General features: G+C 33.7%; 2 protein-coding genes and 1 non-coding gene across 5 annotated transcripts; 2 read left to right on the top strand and 1 right to left on the bottom strand.

Moving 5' to 3' along the window:
- Positions 1-1,516: 1,516 nt before the first annotated feature.
- LOC108204713 (small GTPase LIP1) lies at positions 1,517-6,678 on the top strand. Of its 3 annotated transcripts, none has more exons than XM_017374279.2 (7): positions 1,517-1,676; positions 2,501-2,592; positions 2,672-2,813; positions 2,959-3,263; positions 4,423-4,476; positions 4,561-4,685; positions 6,244-6,678. In XM_017374279.2, exons 1-7 carry the CDS (start codon positions 1,583-1,585, stop codon positions 6,443-6,445), a joined length of 1,014 nt encoding a protein of 337 aa, XP_017229768.1. In that variant the 5' UTR covers positions 1,517-1,582; the 3' UTR covers positions 6,446-6,678. The 3 variants fall into 3 exon arrangements, with proteins under 3 accessions (XP_017229768.1, XP_017229767.1, XP_063948822.1); XM_017374278.2 differs by having other exon boundaries at positions 1,518-1,676; positions 6,241-6,678; XM_064092752.1 differs by lacking the exon at positions 2,501-2,592 and having other exon boundaries at positions 1,538-1,676; positions 2,672-2,903; positions 2,988-3,263; positions 6,241-6,678.
- A 122-nt stretch (positions 6,679-6,800) lies between these two features.
- On the top strand, positions 6,801-10,699 carry LOC135152439 (uncharacterized). Its single transcript, XM_064092757.1, has 8 exons — positions 6,801-7,191; positions 7,277-7,329; positions 7,512-7,595; positions 7,957-8,193; positions 8,290-8,384; positions 9,104-9,218; positions 9,308-9,408; positions 10,016-10,699. Exons 1-4 carry the CDS (start codon positions 7,119-7,121, stop codon positions 8,056-8,058), a joined length of 312 nt encoding a protein of 103 aa, XP_063948827.1. The 5' UTR covers positions 6,801-7,118; the 3' UTR covers positions 8,059-8,193; positions 8,290-8,384; positions 9,104-9,218; positions 9,308-9,408; positions 10,016-10,699.
- A 950-nt stretch (positions 10,700-11,649) lies between these two features.
- LOC108198230 (uncharacterized) lies at positions 11,650-12,809 on the bottom strand. Its single transcript, XR_010289176.1, has 2 exons — positions 12,435-12,809; positions 11,650-11,995 (listed from the first exon to the last, which is right to left on the bottom strand). It is a non-coding gene; the product is annotated as an uncharacterized LOC108198230 (transcript).
- Between the last annotated feature and the right edge of the window lie 4,260 nt (positions 12,810-17,069).

Genomic DNA, 17,069 nt, shown 5'->3' with positions numbered 1-17,069 from the left:
TTTTTTCCAAATATATTTATATGTCATATATAAATATAAAAGATATCCCTTATTTTACTAATGTTTTTAACATTTATTCGATGAGTCAAGAATTTTAAACCGTAATTCATCGAAAAATATGTATCATTTAATAATATCTTTTCTTTGAAAGCATTTAATAATATCTTCTTGTTTCCCAACTGCTAAAACAAATGTAAAAGTAGTTTGAACAAAGGAATATAGAGTCATTATGTGCCACCATAATAAGTACTTTTTAAAAAAAAAAGTTGTTTTCTATTTTTCTTGACATGTTTGTGTAAAAAAATAGAAGCAGTTTTTAGAAATTATAAATGCTAGTTTTTTTTTTTCAGAGTTTCTGTTTTTCCCCAATCACTCTAACCACTTATAAGTCTTAACTTGTTTTTAACTTATGTTTCACTTTTTACTTTAATCGAGAAGCACTTATTTTTAACGCACCCAAACGGCCCCTATATTCCAATTTACACAATTTATTTTTACTGAATAAACTATTTTAAGCTCTCAAAAATATATTTCTAATTCTCAAAATATTTTATTCAAGAAAATATATTTCAAAGAGTTTACTCAAGTCAAAAAGATTGGTTGAAGTTCTGTTCAAAATTGTATAAGGCTAATCGCATTTCATTAAAATCCAATAACCGGTTTTAATCATTTCAAATATAAATAAAATACTTATACCTGCTAGAAAAACTTGAAATATGAGATGGATCATTTGAATAATGTTTTTGGTGCATGCTAAAATTTTCAAAATTTTCAGAGAATTTTTATCCGAACACTCCTTCTAGTAATATATAAATTTATGTTATTTTAACTTTATAAGATATATGATATTAACTATTATTTTGTAAATAATATTTAATTAATTCCAATTGATGATATGATTAATTTTTATTATCCGATTAATTTAGAACAGTATATTTACGGATTAAATCTGATTTCCGATTTACATAAATTGATGATATGATTTTGAGTTTATATAAAAAATCAAAACCCCCAAAAAAAAAGTAAAAAATAAAACTGCTTTTTGTCCGCTACATGTTCAAACTGTCAGTCTCGATTTTCGCTGGCTTCAAAAAACTTGGTTTCTCTCCGCTGAAATAAACTTGGTTACTGGTAAAGAATGCCAAGCTAAGTTCTTGTTTCTTGATTTTCCTTTTTTATAACGACTTGGATATTTTTTAATGTTCAGAGCAGCTACTTCTTGTGTTATCTCAGTTAAAAATTGAAACTTGTGGTGGCCCAGTTTATTCTTTACTGTTAGATCTGTTTGGTGATTAGTGTTTTCTTATTTGCTCTAAATCTTGGGTTTTAATTATGATTTGATTTGAATTTTGTATGAGTAGTGTTTAGTGCGAATTTGATTGATCACTTCTGCTTGTGTTAAGACTTGTGCTTTGTTAGGGGTCTTTAGTTGTGTGTCTGTGTGTGTGTGTGAGAGAGAGAGAGAGAGAGAGAGAGAGAGACAGGGAGGGAGGGAGAGGGTGAGGTTGGGAGAGGTGGAGAGAGAGGGAGGGGGGGAGAGAGAGAGAGAGGTGGTTGTGGGTTGGGATATAAAGAAGAAGTCATGTTCTGGAGGAGGGGAAGCGAAAAAGAGAACAAAGAACAGAATGGTGTGCTGCCGAGCGGGCAGGTTCGGGTTCTTGTTGTGGGTGATGCAGGTATATATCATTTTCATTGCATTATGATCTTGAGTTGATTCAAAGTTGCATTTTGTTACAAGTTTTTGTTATGAAGTCTTTAGTTCCAGAAGTTGGAAGCGGTGCTTTGAATCCAAGTAGTATAGACTATAGTGCGATGATATTATGTGAATAGTACAGTGAAATTGCTTTTAACCTATCCAAGGTTCCAACAAGTCAATAAGTCATAGTTTTTATGCAGAGCCCAGTTGCTGGATGATATGAAATGACACTGTTTATTTTTGATATTATAATTTAATCAGCGTGCTATTAGTATTTGTAATCACACCATTCGAGGTAATTATAATAAATACAAATGAATCCGTACCGTACTATCAGTATGTAGAAATTAGAATATGGGATTCATTTATTGAATGTAGGAAGTGTGCTGCATTTTTAAACTCAAACCGCAATGAAACTAGATGTGTGTGATTTTTAGAAGTCAAACGAAAATTAGAACCTAAAACCATTTGTCCGGCTCCTAAAAGTTCACTTTATAAATGGTATATCTTCAGTTTTAAATCAGGTATATAATGAATTATATGTATTTAAATTTTTATTCGCTTCCAAGTTGTTATGAAGGCAGGTTGGACTAGATATCAAAACTATTACCAGACCAATAACCATTGCTGTTTTTTTCAAGTTCAGTTTGGTTGTTTTTTCTCATCAATCTTTACTCTCTTGGAAAGGTGCAAAAGAACTGAAAATTTGTGTTCAGTTGGTATTACATCAGCCGCAATCCATAAAGATGCTTTCAAGCATACTAATATCTTTGTTCTCCGTATAAATCTTTTTCTTTCTGGTAGGTGTTGGAAAAACTTCTCTTGTTCATCTTATTACAAAAGGTTCTTCATGTGCACGTCCTCCTCAAACAATTGGCTGTAATGTTGGGGTTAAAGTAGGTCATTGTTTATCTATTTCGTACAATTTTAGACTCATTCAACATTCTCAGATTCTTATTTGTTCGGATATCCCAGCATACTACTCATGGAAGTTCTAGTAGCTCTTCAAATAGCATTAAAGGTGACACTGAGAGAGACTTTTTTGTTGAACTTTGGGATGTGTCAGGACACGAGCGATACAAAGACTGTCGGTCCCTTTTTTATTCCCAAATCAATGGTAAGAGGTGAACCTTCGTGCTTGTGCAGTTTCGAAAAGCAACTGGAGCCTGATTATCTTTTCAAAGCTATGCAATTTGTATATTATCTGGTAAACTATGGGACTCATGCAAATAATTAATTATTTTGATGATATTTATTGGCAGGTGTAATTTTTGTTTATGATCTCTCTCAGAGAAGGACAAAATCAAGTCTGCAGAGTTGGGCTGTTGAGATTGCAGCAAATGGAACATTTTCAGCTCCACTAAGATCTGGAGGTCCAGGTGGCCTTCCTGTCCCATACCTTGTAATTGGTAACAAAGCAGATATTGCTGCAAAAGAAGGTACAAGAGGAAGCAGTGGCAATCTTGTTGACGTAGCTCGACAATGGGTAGAGAAGCAGGGTTTGCTTTCATCAAGTGATGAACTTCCGCTAACTGAGAGTTTTCCTGGTGGTGGAGGCCTTATAGCGGTAAGTTTTAACATAAAGCTATTAATTAATCTGAAAAAGAAAAGGTAAATATTAAAAAACTACAGATGCATCGAACTGTGTTGGTTTATTGTTGTTCAGTGTCTTCTATTGGAAACTTGTTCTCCTTTGGAGGATGCTGGTGCATTCTTTTGGCTTCAAATTTCAAATATATTCCTACAAAGACTTTATTTAGTATTTGTCTTGCAGATAGTATTGTGAGATTTAAAAATATTACTAGTGTAATGTAGTTTCCTTGTTCCAGACTTCCAGGTGCTAAATTTGTGCCCTAGGCTTATTTATCATAAAAGTCTAACCTAGGTTTAAAAAAGAATACTATGGTTAGTCCAGTTACTAATGTGATTGTATATGTTAATGGAAGTATTACGATTTCATGCATCAATGACCTTTAAAATCTAGCTTGTTGAGAAGCATGGCTATTATTTCCTAAAACATGACAGCCCCTTTGGTCAATTTGGTCTGGTCATATATTTAGTCAAACTCCAGAGATTTATATTGTGTCGCTATGTTTTATTTACTCTAATGGGAATTGGTGAGATGTTAGACACACACACACACACGTCATTGTTCCGGTGAGAACCATATTATATAGTCCCGTATAGAACCATTTGATTTACTTTAAAATCTCCTAAATAATTTTGAAATTAATCACACCTATGCATAAAATTTGATTCTAATGTAGAATACTAATCATACATGATATGCACAAACAATTTAACACTTACAACTTAAGTGAAAGTTTTGATTTTTAAATTTGGTTTTACTGCAGAATCATTTTGGACAAATATGGTTCTATTAGTAAAACCAGTTGGGATATATGATTAATTTTCAACAATTTTTTTGGACAAAAATGATGAATTCTTTTTTATTATTAATTAAATGTTTGATGGGTAATGGGATTGATACATGTAATTTATTCATATATAGAGGTATTCTCTATTGGACTCGGACTCTATATAATATGGTTCTCCATAGAGTGTGACTCTCTCTCTCTCTCTCTATATATATGTGTGTGTGTGTGTGTGAAAACTGAAAAGTGCATTCATCTCGCACAACTTTTTAACTTCTGCTAATACCCCTTTTGTCCTATTTTTACTTTCACCTCTTCTATATAAAATTCTAAAAAGGTTAAACATAATAGGCTGCAAAGGAAGCACGATATGACAAGGAAGCCGTGATGAAGTTTTTCCGTATGGTCTGTCTTTTCCTCCTTACATTTTATAAACTGGTAATGCCTGAACAAGGATTTAATTTAAAGTTCATAAATGTCCCTTTTCAGTTGATCCGGAGGAGATACTTTGCAGATGAACTTCCAGCGGCAAGTCCATGGGCTATCCCTGTAAACAATTCATCACAGTCTGGTGAAATAATGAGTGACGAGGATCGATTATACAAAAGTACAAGGTACCATTTTTTTTTAATTGTTGCTGGATTTGCCTATGCAAGTGTTCCTGTTACCGTACATGAATTAGATATCATCTGTAAGCAAATTAAACTTCTCCACCAAAAGTTAAGTCCATGTCATATTTTAAATTTAGTTCAAGAATACATGTGAACTTTTGCTGCACTGTATAAGACATCATTGCATTTGTATCTTGCTTGTCATTTGTAATAGGTATCAAGCACTCATTTATATATCTTCATTTTGCTGTGATGATAATGACCTTCCACCAAAGTTGTGCAGTAAAAACTCTAATCTGAAAGTGCTGCAGCAGCGCTATTACTAAATTCCTTTTGTGGAACAAAAATTTAACAATAGTAGGAGATAGACAAAAAGTTTTATATTCTGAATTCATACCCTATTATAATCTACCATCTTCGAGCTTATTTTATGATTTCTCTTTTTACCAGTATTCATTCCTTAACGTAAGTTCTTACGAGAATTCATCATTATATTGATTTTATGATTTTGTGTTAAGGATAAAACAATTCCGCGAGATCTGGAGCACTCATTCTCTTTCCCTTTTAACTTGCAGTTTTCTCTCTCATTTTTTGACCCCCACCTTCCATTTACTAACACACACACACACACACACACACACACACACACACACACACACATTATCCCATATATTAGTAACTCATTCATTTCTTCCAGCACATCTCTGCAAATTGCAAACACGCTAATCTTTTCCGCTTTCGGTGACGTTGTCATTGATGAACGTTGTTTCCTTGGGATAAAGTCGTTCTTTACACCCATGTGACCATGTCATCTATTATCATGTGCACCATAATTGATCCACAAAACATCACGACTTTTGTATGTAAGTACTACCTCAAATAACTAAGGGTATGTCGTCTTTGATTTTTATGATATATCATCGATTCATACTGAGAAACCACTATATGTAGTTGTAAATATTTGGTATCTTGGTGGTACAAATTAGTGACTTTCGTAGTACAAAATAGTGATTTCCATTTAAATTTGATAATTAGTGTCATTTATCGGGTCTAATATTGGTGATTCAGCAGTACGAAATCAATGTTGCATTTGTTTGATCAGCTGAAAGTTAAATAAGTGAGCAACCTAGGTGAAAGTTTAGTATGATTGCAACGACATAGCTTTGTTGTATATGCACCCATTCGGCTGACATATGCAGTTCCAGTATGCCCAGGGACAGGCTCACACAATGTTAGATACTTCAGCTCGTCTCAAACTTGTCTGTGCACTTTATGTTATCCTGCTAAATCTGTTTTGTGGTTTATTAGAGTGGTCGACTGGAGATTTGTTTAATGTTGCTAATATGACTTAGCTTAGGTGATTTGTAAACTTCACCTACAAATCCCGTATGTGAGTATACGCTAGACATGAAACGGGTTGGTGCTAGATGTGGTATGTAAAGTTGTCATAGGGGAAGTCCTAGTGTAACACATAATGCGATTATGATTTTTCCATTTTTTTTAGCATATATTAATTATTGCCCTGTTTGTATGGCATCCTTGTTTTGGTAAATTGCAGCAGCCTGGTAGATGAGTCTTACAAGTACAATGCACTCCCACCACTTCCAGCACAGCGAAATCTGACACCTCCGCCTACGCTTTATCCTCAGCAGCCCATGTCAACTCCCGACACCAAGTACACAACCATCCCAAGATATGCAATCACAAGTAGCAACGAGTATAGCATCGCTGCCAGATCTAAGCGTACAGATATTAATGTCTGATCACAGCTCTCTGTTGAAGGAAGTAAACCAATTTGAGCTTTTACAAACAATATGTATTATGTAGGTGATTCCTTGGTTGTTGAGTTTATGATGTGTACTTAAGTCTCACACAAAATGACCCAGATGTGAAAACTAAACCCAATCGAATATATGAACAAAAATCAAGATTGTATAGTGGATTTAGTTGATTCCTCTGTATTCTTTGGCAGAATGATCCTATTTGTTTTGCATAATTCTTTACTTGCCTAAATTAAATTTTGTTTGAGTTCAATCTATTTATATTATAAAGCCTGAAGGCTGTTTGAGGGTGTAATTACTTAAAGCCCTCCCCCATAACTCCGTATCTACATCCTTTGCCACTGACTACATACGGAAGGCTGCTTCCTTCCGCTGAAACGTGTATGAGTTTTGAATTAAAAAATATAAACATACTGTGCAGCCAGCTACTTTCCCAAAAACTCAGCTAATCTACCATTCAATACATTGACGTGTCGATGGATTAAGAGAGTACCACACTAAACCTAATATCTTCTCAATTCAAAGCTGAAACATTTTGTTTAGAAATTCAAATTGGCGCTTCTTACAACCACAGTTCCCAACCTAATCTCTATTCAAAATTTTTAATCAATCAAAACAAATTCACATTGCCGCTTCTCCAATTACTTGCGCGCAGATGGAAAGAAAATTCGAGCTGGGTAAAGATGCGGTTGATCTAGGTATTCAACCACCATTCAGTCGCAATGTTTGTAAGTTGCTCAGATTTTGATACACTCTTCTTGGTTGATTGATTCACAACTTTTTACATATACCATTCAGTCGAAATGTTTACAGATTTTGTTACCCTCTTTCCTCTTTTCCGAATTGATGGAGAACACACTTTGATAGTAAGTTTGTTTTTGTTGCAGTTTATAGTTTGATGTGAACTGTTTGATGAAATGGCTGAAAGAAAAGGCTATTAATTCTTGCACTCTGTATTGTTAATGGCTTGATTTTGGGATGTATATACAAGTTTCTTTGAATATTTATTGTTTGAAACTAACTTATAATGTGATATATTTTGATGTAGACGAAATCAAAGATGCAGATTGATGTGTATGGCCCTGTTGTAACTGTCTGGACTTTGCCTGAGAAGAAGGATTCTCATTTCCAGGTGACATTTTTGCACCTTTAAATCAAGGTAGTCCAATTTTTTTTTTATATATATCATTCTGTTTTGTAGCAAATCAGTAGTTTTGAGTCAATGCATGAGTTTAGATAAACATACTATTTGTGAATAATATAGTGTATTAACAAATATATGCGTAATTTATTAATCACTTAATTTCAGTACCTCCATAGGGTGTATTTATTCGAGTTTTGCCAGGGTGCAATGTGTGTACATTTGCATATGAATATAGGCAAAATTGTATTCGATTTTGGATGGATATAATGTACGTGTGTGTATATGACGTCAGTAATGTGTATTTTCGATTTTGGATGGATATAATGTATTTGGGTGCAATTATTTGCAGGAGGATCACATTACGGAGCAAAATGATGTAGGGCTAGAACCTAAAGTGATGTTAGATCCAGCAACATACTTCTGGATCGTAAGTGAAATCCACAAGTATTAGATTTTGGACTTACCAATTTGTTTGAATAAAAGATGGTCAGAATCCAGCAGCTTGGATGTTGGATATAACTTCAGAATTGCTTGAAGCAATAAATGGAGTCGACTTTGCTGAAGTGTACAAGACATAACTATACAGGTAGAAAATCCAGTCTCCGTATTCGAATGTAGCATGCTCTAGCATATATAAGTTAATGAGTTAAATTAGTTAATATTGTTGGGGTGCATGATTCAGGAGAAACAAAGAATTGACAGGGGTTCTGTTTGGAAGAATTTTTCTGCTTGGATTATGAACAAAAAGTGGATTCTTTACAGTGAAGTGTGGTGCTGGTATGAGATGAATTTATATCCCGACTTGCATTACATGACTGCAGATTATAGTTTCTAAGCATTCAAATATATCTTTCTTTGTTTTGGCAGCCTTAATATCAATGGTTTACTACACAATTAATGTAATGTATCACAGATTTTGATTTGTACACCCATGATATAGCTTATTGTTAGAACTATCTAGATATATAGCATTCCCACAGTTTATAAGCACCAAAACATATTTGCCCGCTTTGTCTCTTTTTTTACCCTCTCAAAAACATAAAATTTCATGGCTCAATACACATCAAATATGCAGACCTTTAACTCACCACTTTTCTTTGCTTGAGTTTGATCCAAATGTGGACCTCATCATGAATCAACTCATGCAATTAAATCCAAGTGTCATGCACACCTCAAACTCTAATTTTACTAGCTGGGCAGGCTTTCCTTCCGACAATTTCATTACATAAGTGCTTGAATACCCTGGGAACTTGGCAGATAATTTTCCACATTTTTCGAAAGATTATAAAAATGTCATGCAAGAATCTGAAATCTGTTCTGATAACTCAACTCCTCAGGCTTCTGAAAGCGGAAGCAAGTGAAAAAATGTATCGTAAATTAAATGTAGAATCTTGCATTAGTTATGAAAAATTGCATGCTCTTCTCTTTACTAGCTTAATTGCTTTGTTTATGAATGAATTGAATTTTTCGTCTTATCTTTGATTTACTGTTAACAGAGCTGTGGAAGGGGCAAAAGTTCGAAAAGCAGTGATAAGGAAGAAGAGAAACTGAAGGATGTGGTACATGTCAGAGTGAGAAGGGGCCACTGGCCCTCAAATTTGCAGGCTGCAGGTAGCATCTACTATGACTATAGATTCTTAATGAAACCACTGGCCCTACGGATCACACATATTCTGATTTTCTATGATACATTTTTACAGTTGCAGAGACAGATCTGATGGTCCTCATAATATGTGCGGAGAGTTGCTCAAAATTAGCGGCAATTTAGGAAGGTAACGTGTCTTCACTAGCTATTGTGCAGGTAAAAACTTATGTTGGAACTGTTATAACATGGAAACTGCTCTATTTGATAGTAAAAAATGGCACTGACAATCAAAGGAAGTATTTTCTACACATGTTACAACCTTACAGATGAATTACTACTAAATTTTACAAACTAAATATATATTCAACCAAGCCAAGAGAAAGCAAGAATATAACATAATGAATGCATATACCTTTAATTCATGGAATAAGTTGCCCGTGTCTTTTCCTTTCAGTGGTACGATCATGAGATCTGTACTGAACAAAATATATATTCTTAAATTAAATATCAATCTTTCATCTGCTTTTTTGATACAGTTGCAATTCTCATCTTTTTTGCTTCTCAAAGTCTAGAACTAAAAATTTATTTTATAACTTCTTTGACAAATCAACTAACTAATCTTATCAAAACAAATAACATAGAAATTCTATATACGGCTCCATGTAGCTCCGCCCTTGATACGGGGTAGCCATGGAGTACCTGGGATCCAAATGGCTCTGCCCCTGATATAGGATATTGATACGGCAAAGTTTGGGATTTTAAGGTCTACTTAGATATCAATGGTTAAAGAATAATCACATTTGATCGTTTTGTGTTCCTGCAGGCTTGGAATTCTTCAACACATTAATCATGTTGAATTTACGTAAATAACTCTATCTATATGCAAAGTTGCAAATCAAAGTGATTCGGATGTGGTGTGTCGATGAGGCTGACTATGTTGTACTGGATTGATGAACAAATCAGAGTTGAAAGAGTTCTGGGAACAAATTTGTAATCAAAGTTTCGACTCTAGATTTTGAACTTTCTTCGACATGCAAGTAGGAAAATATGATCAAACATCATTGGCTCATGATGCTTCAGCATACTTTATTAGTAATTATAGTATATAATTTGGAGGATAATTTTATGGCAGAGTTGATAAAGTTGCAGATGGATGAATAATAGAGGAAGAAGTCAGAGAGATATGGACACTCTTACTGTGATATTGAAAATTAGTCATATAAATGGTCTACTTGAAAAATTGTATATTAAGGATAGAAAGTTAATATGTAATTGGTCAAACATTTACGTAGATTATCAGCCTCAGTGAAGTAGTAGATCCGTCAAGTGTGTTCTCGGTTTCTCTTCTTTTTTGTTCTGGCCATGTATTGTTTGTTATGATACCAATGTGTTCAGGTGCTGTTCCGGTGAGAGCATATATTTAGGTTAAAGTGTATTTTTATGCTAATCTGTTTTAAATAAGTATTAAAATTATGATGGTGCTACATGCACATCCTAGATTTTTTCATGTATTTTCTAACCATAATTTTTGTAATCAAATTACTCCTAATTATTTAGAAAATAGAGATAAAGTCCAAAATAAAATTTTAATGCATAAATAAATTTAGATATAAATATATAATACTAGCAAAGTATTATAATATGTTATTTTAAAAGTAGGCCTTTTATGATATTCATTGCATTTAAATCAACTATTATGTTTATTAATAATCATAATAATATTGAAAATATATATTTTTGAAAGCCGAGGTATGGCCGCTCGGTCATTGCCGAATAGTTACGCATGAATAGTCAAATCATAATAATATTGAAAATTTATTTATGTATTTTTTTCTATTCTTAATATCTAATCAAATTATTCTTAATTTTTAAGGAAAACGGGATAAAGTCTAAATAAAATTTTGGTGTGCATAAATAAATTTAGATATAAATATACAAGCATTTAATATAATTATTATAATAAATATATAAAAAATTAAAACATATAACCAAGCGGAGCGAGTCCAGAACACTGTCGATACGACTCAGCACTTTGACGAATTTCATTTGGGAAGCAGAGAACCGAGCCACTGGCGGTGAAGAAGACTATCAGTGATAATTTTTACTAAGCCGTAGAAGAACTCTCCCATTCAGTTTTGCAATTTTAAGATGGGGGCAAATAGCACTTAAATACAATAGCATTTATTAGAGACAAGGGAAGAGAGAATAAGAAAATTAATTTTTGTTCTTTTTAACTGCCCAAGGAGCTGACTCCCATCTCAAATCAACCTCTACACCTTTTGTATAAAAAAAAGGTTTTATTAGTAAAATAAAAAATTAATAGCAAACAGTATTTTTGAGAATTTGGTCACAATTAATTTTGCGGAAAAAATCATCTCTCTACCCATGCGTAGCGGGCAAAAAATCCTAGTATATGTAACTCCATGATATATACCTGAATCTATATAGAAAGAAAGATGGTTTAAAAGTCTATGGTGACAATAACTGAACCCAAGATTGTACAATGAATCAACATTACATGTTTTGAACTAGTACTACTACTAAAACTTGTTATACATGACAAGAAATACAGAACAGAATACAAAAAATTTAAAGTTCTTCATGAGGACAGCCATCTCCAGTACACTGCTTCTTTGCCACCTTCTCCTTGGTCTTGTGCACCACTTCCCCAACCGCACTAGCGGCTGATTTCGCGGTTTCCTCCACCGTCGATTTACTCGATCCCAGACTCTTCTTCACCGCCTCTTTCATCCATTCTTTTGACCCTTGTTCCTCTATTTCTTCTTCAACCTTGGGCCTAAAACTGAAACTCATTCTCATTAGTCACCCTCATTTTCCGCTGAAAACTATCATAACCAACACATATCTGTACAACAAATTAGTTCTCATTTAAATGGACATTAACATAAAATATATTAGAATCAAACACACTTCGCCACAGCCTTCTTCGAACCCTCAACATCACGCAAAAAGAGCGAAACCATTGATAACAATAACATACTCCCTCCATATCTCACTCTAATGCTATCATAAAATATAGTTTGATAAATTATTTTTTTAAACTTTTTTTCTGAATGAAAGGTAAAGTTCAAATTTTCATTCGAAAAAGAAAATTCTCAAAAATAATTTATGCAATTATATTTTATATCCGTATTAAAATACATGCCGAACAATGAAAAAGAACATAAATCTGTCTATCCGGAAAAAAGAAGAACATGGGTGGCTAGGAATAAAAAACTTACTCGAGACTGGGAGGAAAATATCGTAACTGAACATCATTGACGAGGGTTTTAAGCTTCTGCCAACAGGACATGGAGGAAGACGTAACTACAGAATACAAACCTCTAAACTTGTCAGAAACGCTTTGTTTTTCTTGGTCTAAAGCAGCTGTGGAGATTATTACATGAGGGAACAAGAGTAGAAAAGCTGAAAATATAAGCAGCGCAAGATTTCTCTTTGATTTTTCCATTCTCAGATCAATCGATCTATCTATGTTGGTCTTAAGACTATTCACATGAACAACTTTATTTATATCGGTTTTCCTATGGTGTGCCCATGGGCACATGCTAAGCGCGGAAATTTTTGCATTTGGAGCATTTTGATTGGCTCCTACTTCTTAATAATGGTGGACCCCCTGCAAATGCACCAACCACACCAATCAAAATACTCCAAATGCAAAAATTTCCGCGCTTAGCATGTACCCATGGGCACACATTAGACAAACCCTATTTATATAATCTGCTAAAATACAATACTTGTAATAGTTCCTGCTATGCACAACATGATGACGTGTACACCAGGGACACGTGGTGGATGTATGGAGCGCCTTGGCGGACCCAAAGCTCAACTTTTCAAACTGTGTAGTGCTGTCCGGTTTAATAATATAAAATATTCGAATAATGTGATCGACATGTTTTTCTCGAAAGCCGTGGCGATAAGTAAAATACAGATAGGCATCTCCGGTCATAATACCCTCTTTATATTGTACGTGTTGTATCGGCTAGTAACACGTGTCCTGGACTAAAGGTTTACCAAATATTACCGTCCCAATTTTGAATTCACGAACGGTAAAAATTAGTCGAAATAAAATCATAAATTTAGTTTTCCTCACTCCTTCGATACTCTTTTAAGAAAAGGAGAAGTTTAAGAATATAATTTTAATACCAAAACTAGGGCTGTTTAACGAACCGAGCTGTTCGCGAACAAGCTCGATCTCGGCTCGTTAAGAGCTCGTTCGGCTCGGCTCGTTAAGTTAACGAGCTCGAGCTCGAACACAAAAAATTGTTCGTTAAGTAAACGAGCTCGAGCCGAGCTTTTAGTATGTTCGGCTCGAGCTCGGCTCGAGCTCGGCTCGTTAAAGCTCGAAAAAATGCAAAATTTTTGGGTTTTTTTTTATAATTTATATATGTTATTGAACTCAGAATTCAACATATAATTAATATATATATATATATATATATATATATATATTAGTGATGTAACCAAAATTTCGGAAAATAATAATTTTATATGGTTTGCTATTTTAACAGTCAAGTAAAAGGTTAACTAGTACCGCTAACTAGTGTTTAATCCTAATATAGTGTTTCAATATTTTAAAAAATATTTCTTACCGATCCAACCGTATGAAAGTTAACATATATACATTTTAGTGATATAAACAAAGTTTCAAAAAAATTAAAATTATTTGGTTAGCTATTTTAAGAGTCAACTAGCGGTTTGTCTTTAATTTTTTCTGGCTCGGCTCGACTCGACTCGACTCGGCTTGGCTTGTATTTGTTCGCGAACAAGCTCGTGTTCGGCTCGTTAGTTAACGAGCCGAGCTTGAACACAATTTTTGTTCGATAAAAAAGCTCGGCTCGGCTCGACTCGTCAGAAAAAAAATTAAAACTCGGCTCGGTTCGGTCAAAACTCGGCTCGGCTCGGTTCGTGAACAGCCCTAACCAAAACTAGTCAAAATAAAATCACAAATTTCGACAGAATACTTAACCTCATCAAATGTGATGGAGTGCAATTCAAAAGGAAGAATCATCCCTTCCTTCTTGTTCTCGTTGGCCAGAGTGTGGATTCCTGTTACAGATCAATTTCAAGACAGCATTGGAGTTGAGATGAATTATGTTTCAACACTAGCAATATGACATATAAACAGACTTGTATTAAGCTGCAGAAATTTGCTTTCTAACCCCAACTTCCAGCTCGTCCAGCACAGGTACCTCATCGGGATGACACAATCACATCTTCACAATCTTTTTCTAGTGAAACAGTTGCAGAATAGTGGCATATTACTCTCCATAACGGTCAAGATAAGTGAGTGCCATTGTGATTGCAAAGTAGAGTAGCAAAACAAAGTCAATCAATGCCCCCACTCATATCCAAAACCGGTATGCATATGGGAAGAAACCCTGCAAATTCAAAATCACAACTCCTATCCATTTTTAACTAGCTGTTCCGTGACAAAGATTTTAAACCTTCAGCTTATTATCATATAGATGGTAGATGAGCAGAAACGAGTACGAAAGAGAGGCATGTTTTAAATATAAATTTCCCTTGTGCCATTGATGTCCAAGGAATTCATAAACAACAATGGTGTTCATCCCATACATCATGGGTGATAAATAGTAACCCATTAGCCACCACGTTGCGACATTGTCTACCAAACCAGACAGAAGCAATAAGATCAGAAGATAGAGAACAAATGAGAAGATTAGTTTTACAAATTAATTTGGTAATTCATACCTCGTGCTAGGATGAAGCGACCTAATGCAAAAAGTACAAGCAACCCAAATCCCATTGCAAAAATCATGTTCCCACCTACTGCTGCCCTGCCATCAGTTAAAAGTTAAAACAATGCAAAGGCCATCTGATTGATGAGTAAAAGTACTATGTAGTGCTTAACAAACCCACGGAGAATATTAATTAGTCTTAAAGTTCATTACAGAACATGAATATATAATAAGGGACCAGTGAATAAAATATGAATAGAGGACAGAGAAACTGGAGATGTACACTATTATTACTTCTACTGCATATTACAAGGGAGGGAAGAGCCTCAATATATAGGACATAGATGACTTGGTGCAGTGGCGGATCTTACTATGAAGTTAAGGGGGGTCAATTTTTTTGTAAAAAAAATTAAAAGGGGTCACAAAAAAATTAAGGGGGGTCAATTTCAATTTTACAACCTAAAAATATGTATAATATTAACAAAAAAAAAATTAAGGGGGGTCAGTTGCCCCCTCTTGCCCCTTCTAAGATCCGCCTCTGACTTGGTGGCTACTCTGCTTCCAACATGAGCTTCTGCCTCAGATTTTCAAATGCTCAAATCTAACTTCTATTTTTGGCAAATCAATTCCAACCCTCGCAACAACGATACAAATTATAAAATCTGACTTCATAGAGAACAGTACACTAAATTCATGTATATTACCTGTCAACTCGATTCCTAAGCTTAAAAAGAACTTCTCATTATCTTCTTCAGCAACATTGACAAGCCTCTCCGGTAAATTCTTCTTCTCTTCAGTTCCAAGATCATGTACATCAACTTCAGTTCCAAGAGGCAGCCCTTTTGGTAACCTACCAAAAGTGGGTAGTTTTTCAGTAGAAGCCTATTTAAAGCTTCTTCATCATCTTCTTCTCTTGCTGACTTTGGAAACACGTCCATTCCATTGTTCCTCCATATTTCAGAACTACTTGATCTCAGATTCATGCTATATCTAACATTGCACTCAAGTCAAGAAATCAAGGACTAGTCCTTATGATCAAAGTGCATACTTAATATCAGACGTATATAGTATAATATATTACATATCACAGGAGAAAACACCGGGCCTGAACTGCGCAAAAAGTCACTCACTGCTCATTTGAGGATCTTGTGAAACAGAGTAATTACTAATCAAGATTGTTTAGCTTGCAAAGTAATGTGTAAAACAACTTGCTCTAGAAGCATATTATAACAGACAAAGGCATGGGAATATTTAGCTCAAGAAATGTCGCATCTTTGTTACTTATTACTTGCAATAACGCTGTGGCTATTGTTAATTTAAGTCAAGAAACGCCTAAACAGGTAATGTAAATTCATTCTCAATGCACAATTTTATAAGTGTTCATGACAAAAGAGACAGAGTGAATTAATAACTCATCTTTATATTACATCATTTCTTCTATTCATCGAACTTTTCAATCTTGAACAAAACAAATTTGTATGTAATTAACAATAATAAGAAAAAATATGCATGCCGCTAATATAGAATCTTTATTTTAAAATAATAAAATATAGAATCTTTTAATATTTAAATATTGGATCTTACACCAGAACACTAAAATGAATCCATGATAAGATAAGTGAAAATATAAACAAATATTAAAAATATATAAAACTGAAAATTCATAATATTTACTCAAAAATTGCATTAACTTTATAGTAGAACAATTTATATATTATGCACCAACCTAAATATTACGAGAAAAAAAAATGTTGCTCATTAGAACCTTAGTGATCAAAATAATAAATCTTTATTAGTAAAGTTTACAAGAACACAATCATGTACATTTATTATATGGCTCAGAATCTCTATAAAAGAGCATAATGAATTAATATTAATAATTTTAAATTAGCAGGACACTTAATGAATTAATTTATTTGTTTTTTAAATTTATCATCTAAAATTATATAAAACAAAAAGGTGTAATTTTTATCGTATTTGAAACTAACATCTTAAAAAATATCCATAAAATCAGTAAGAAAAATAAATTTGAAAATATAAATTGTTTCATAAGATATGTTACATTGAAATAATTTAAAATATTTATACCTTGTCATCTAAATTTTAATAAAAACAAAATATTTGATAGTGAAATTATTATCATGTGTCGAGGGAACA

This window comes from Daucus carota, chromosome 1, assembly GCF_001625215.2.
Source record: "Daucus carota subsp. sativus chromosome 1, DH1 v3.0, whole genome shotgun sequence".
In the NCBI taxonomy this organism is placed as follows: domain Eukaryota; kingdom Viridiplantae; phylum Streptophyta; class Magnoliopsida; order Apiales; family Apiaceae; genus Daucus; species Daucus carota.
This window is presented reverse-complemented; position numbering and strand designations above follow the sequence as displayed.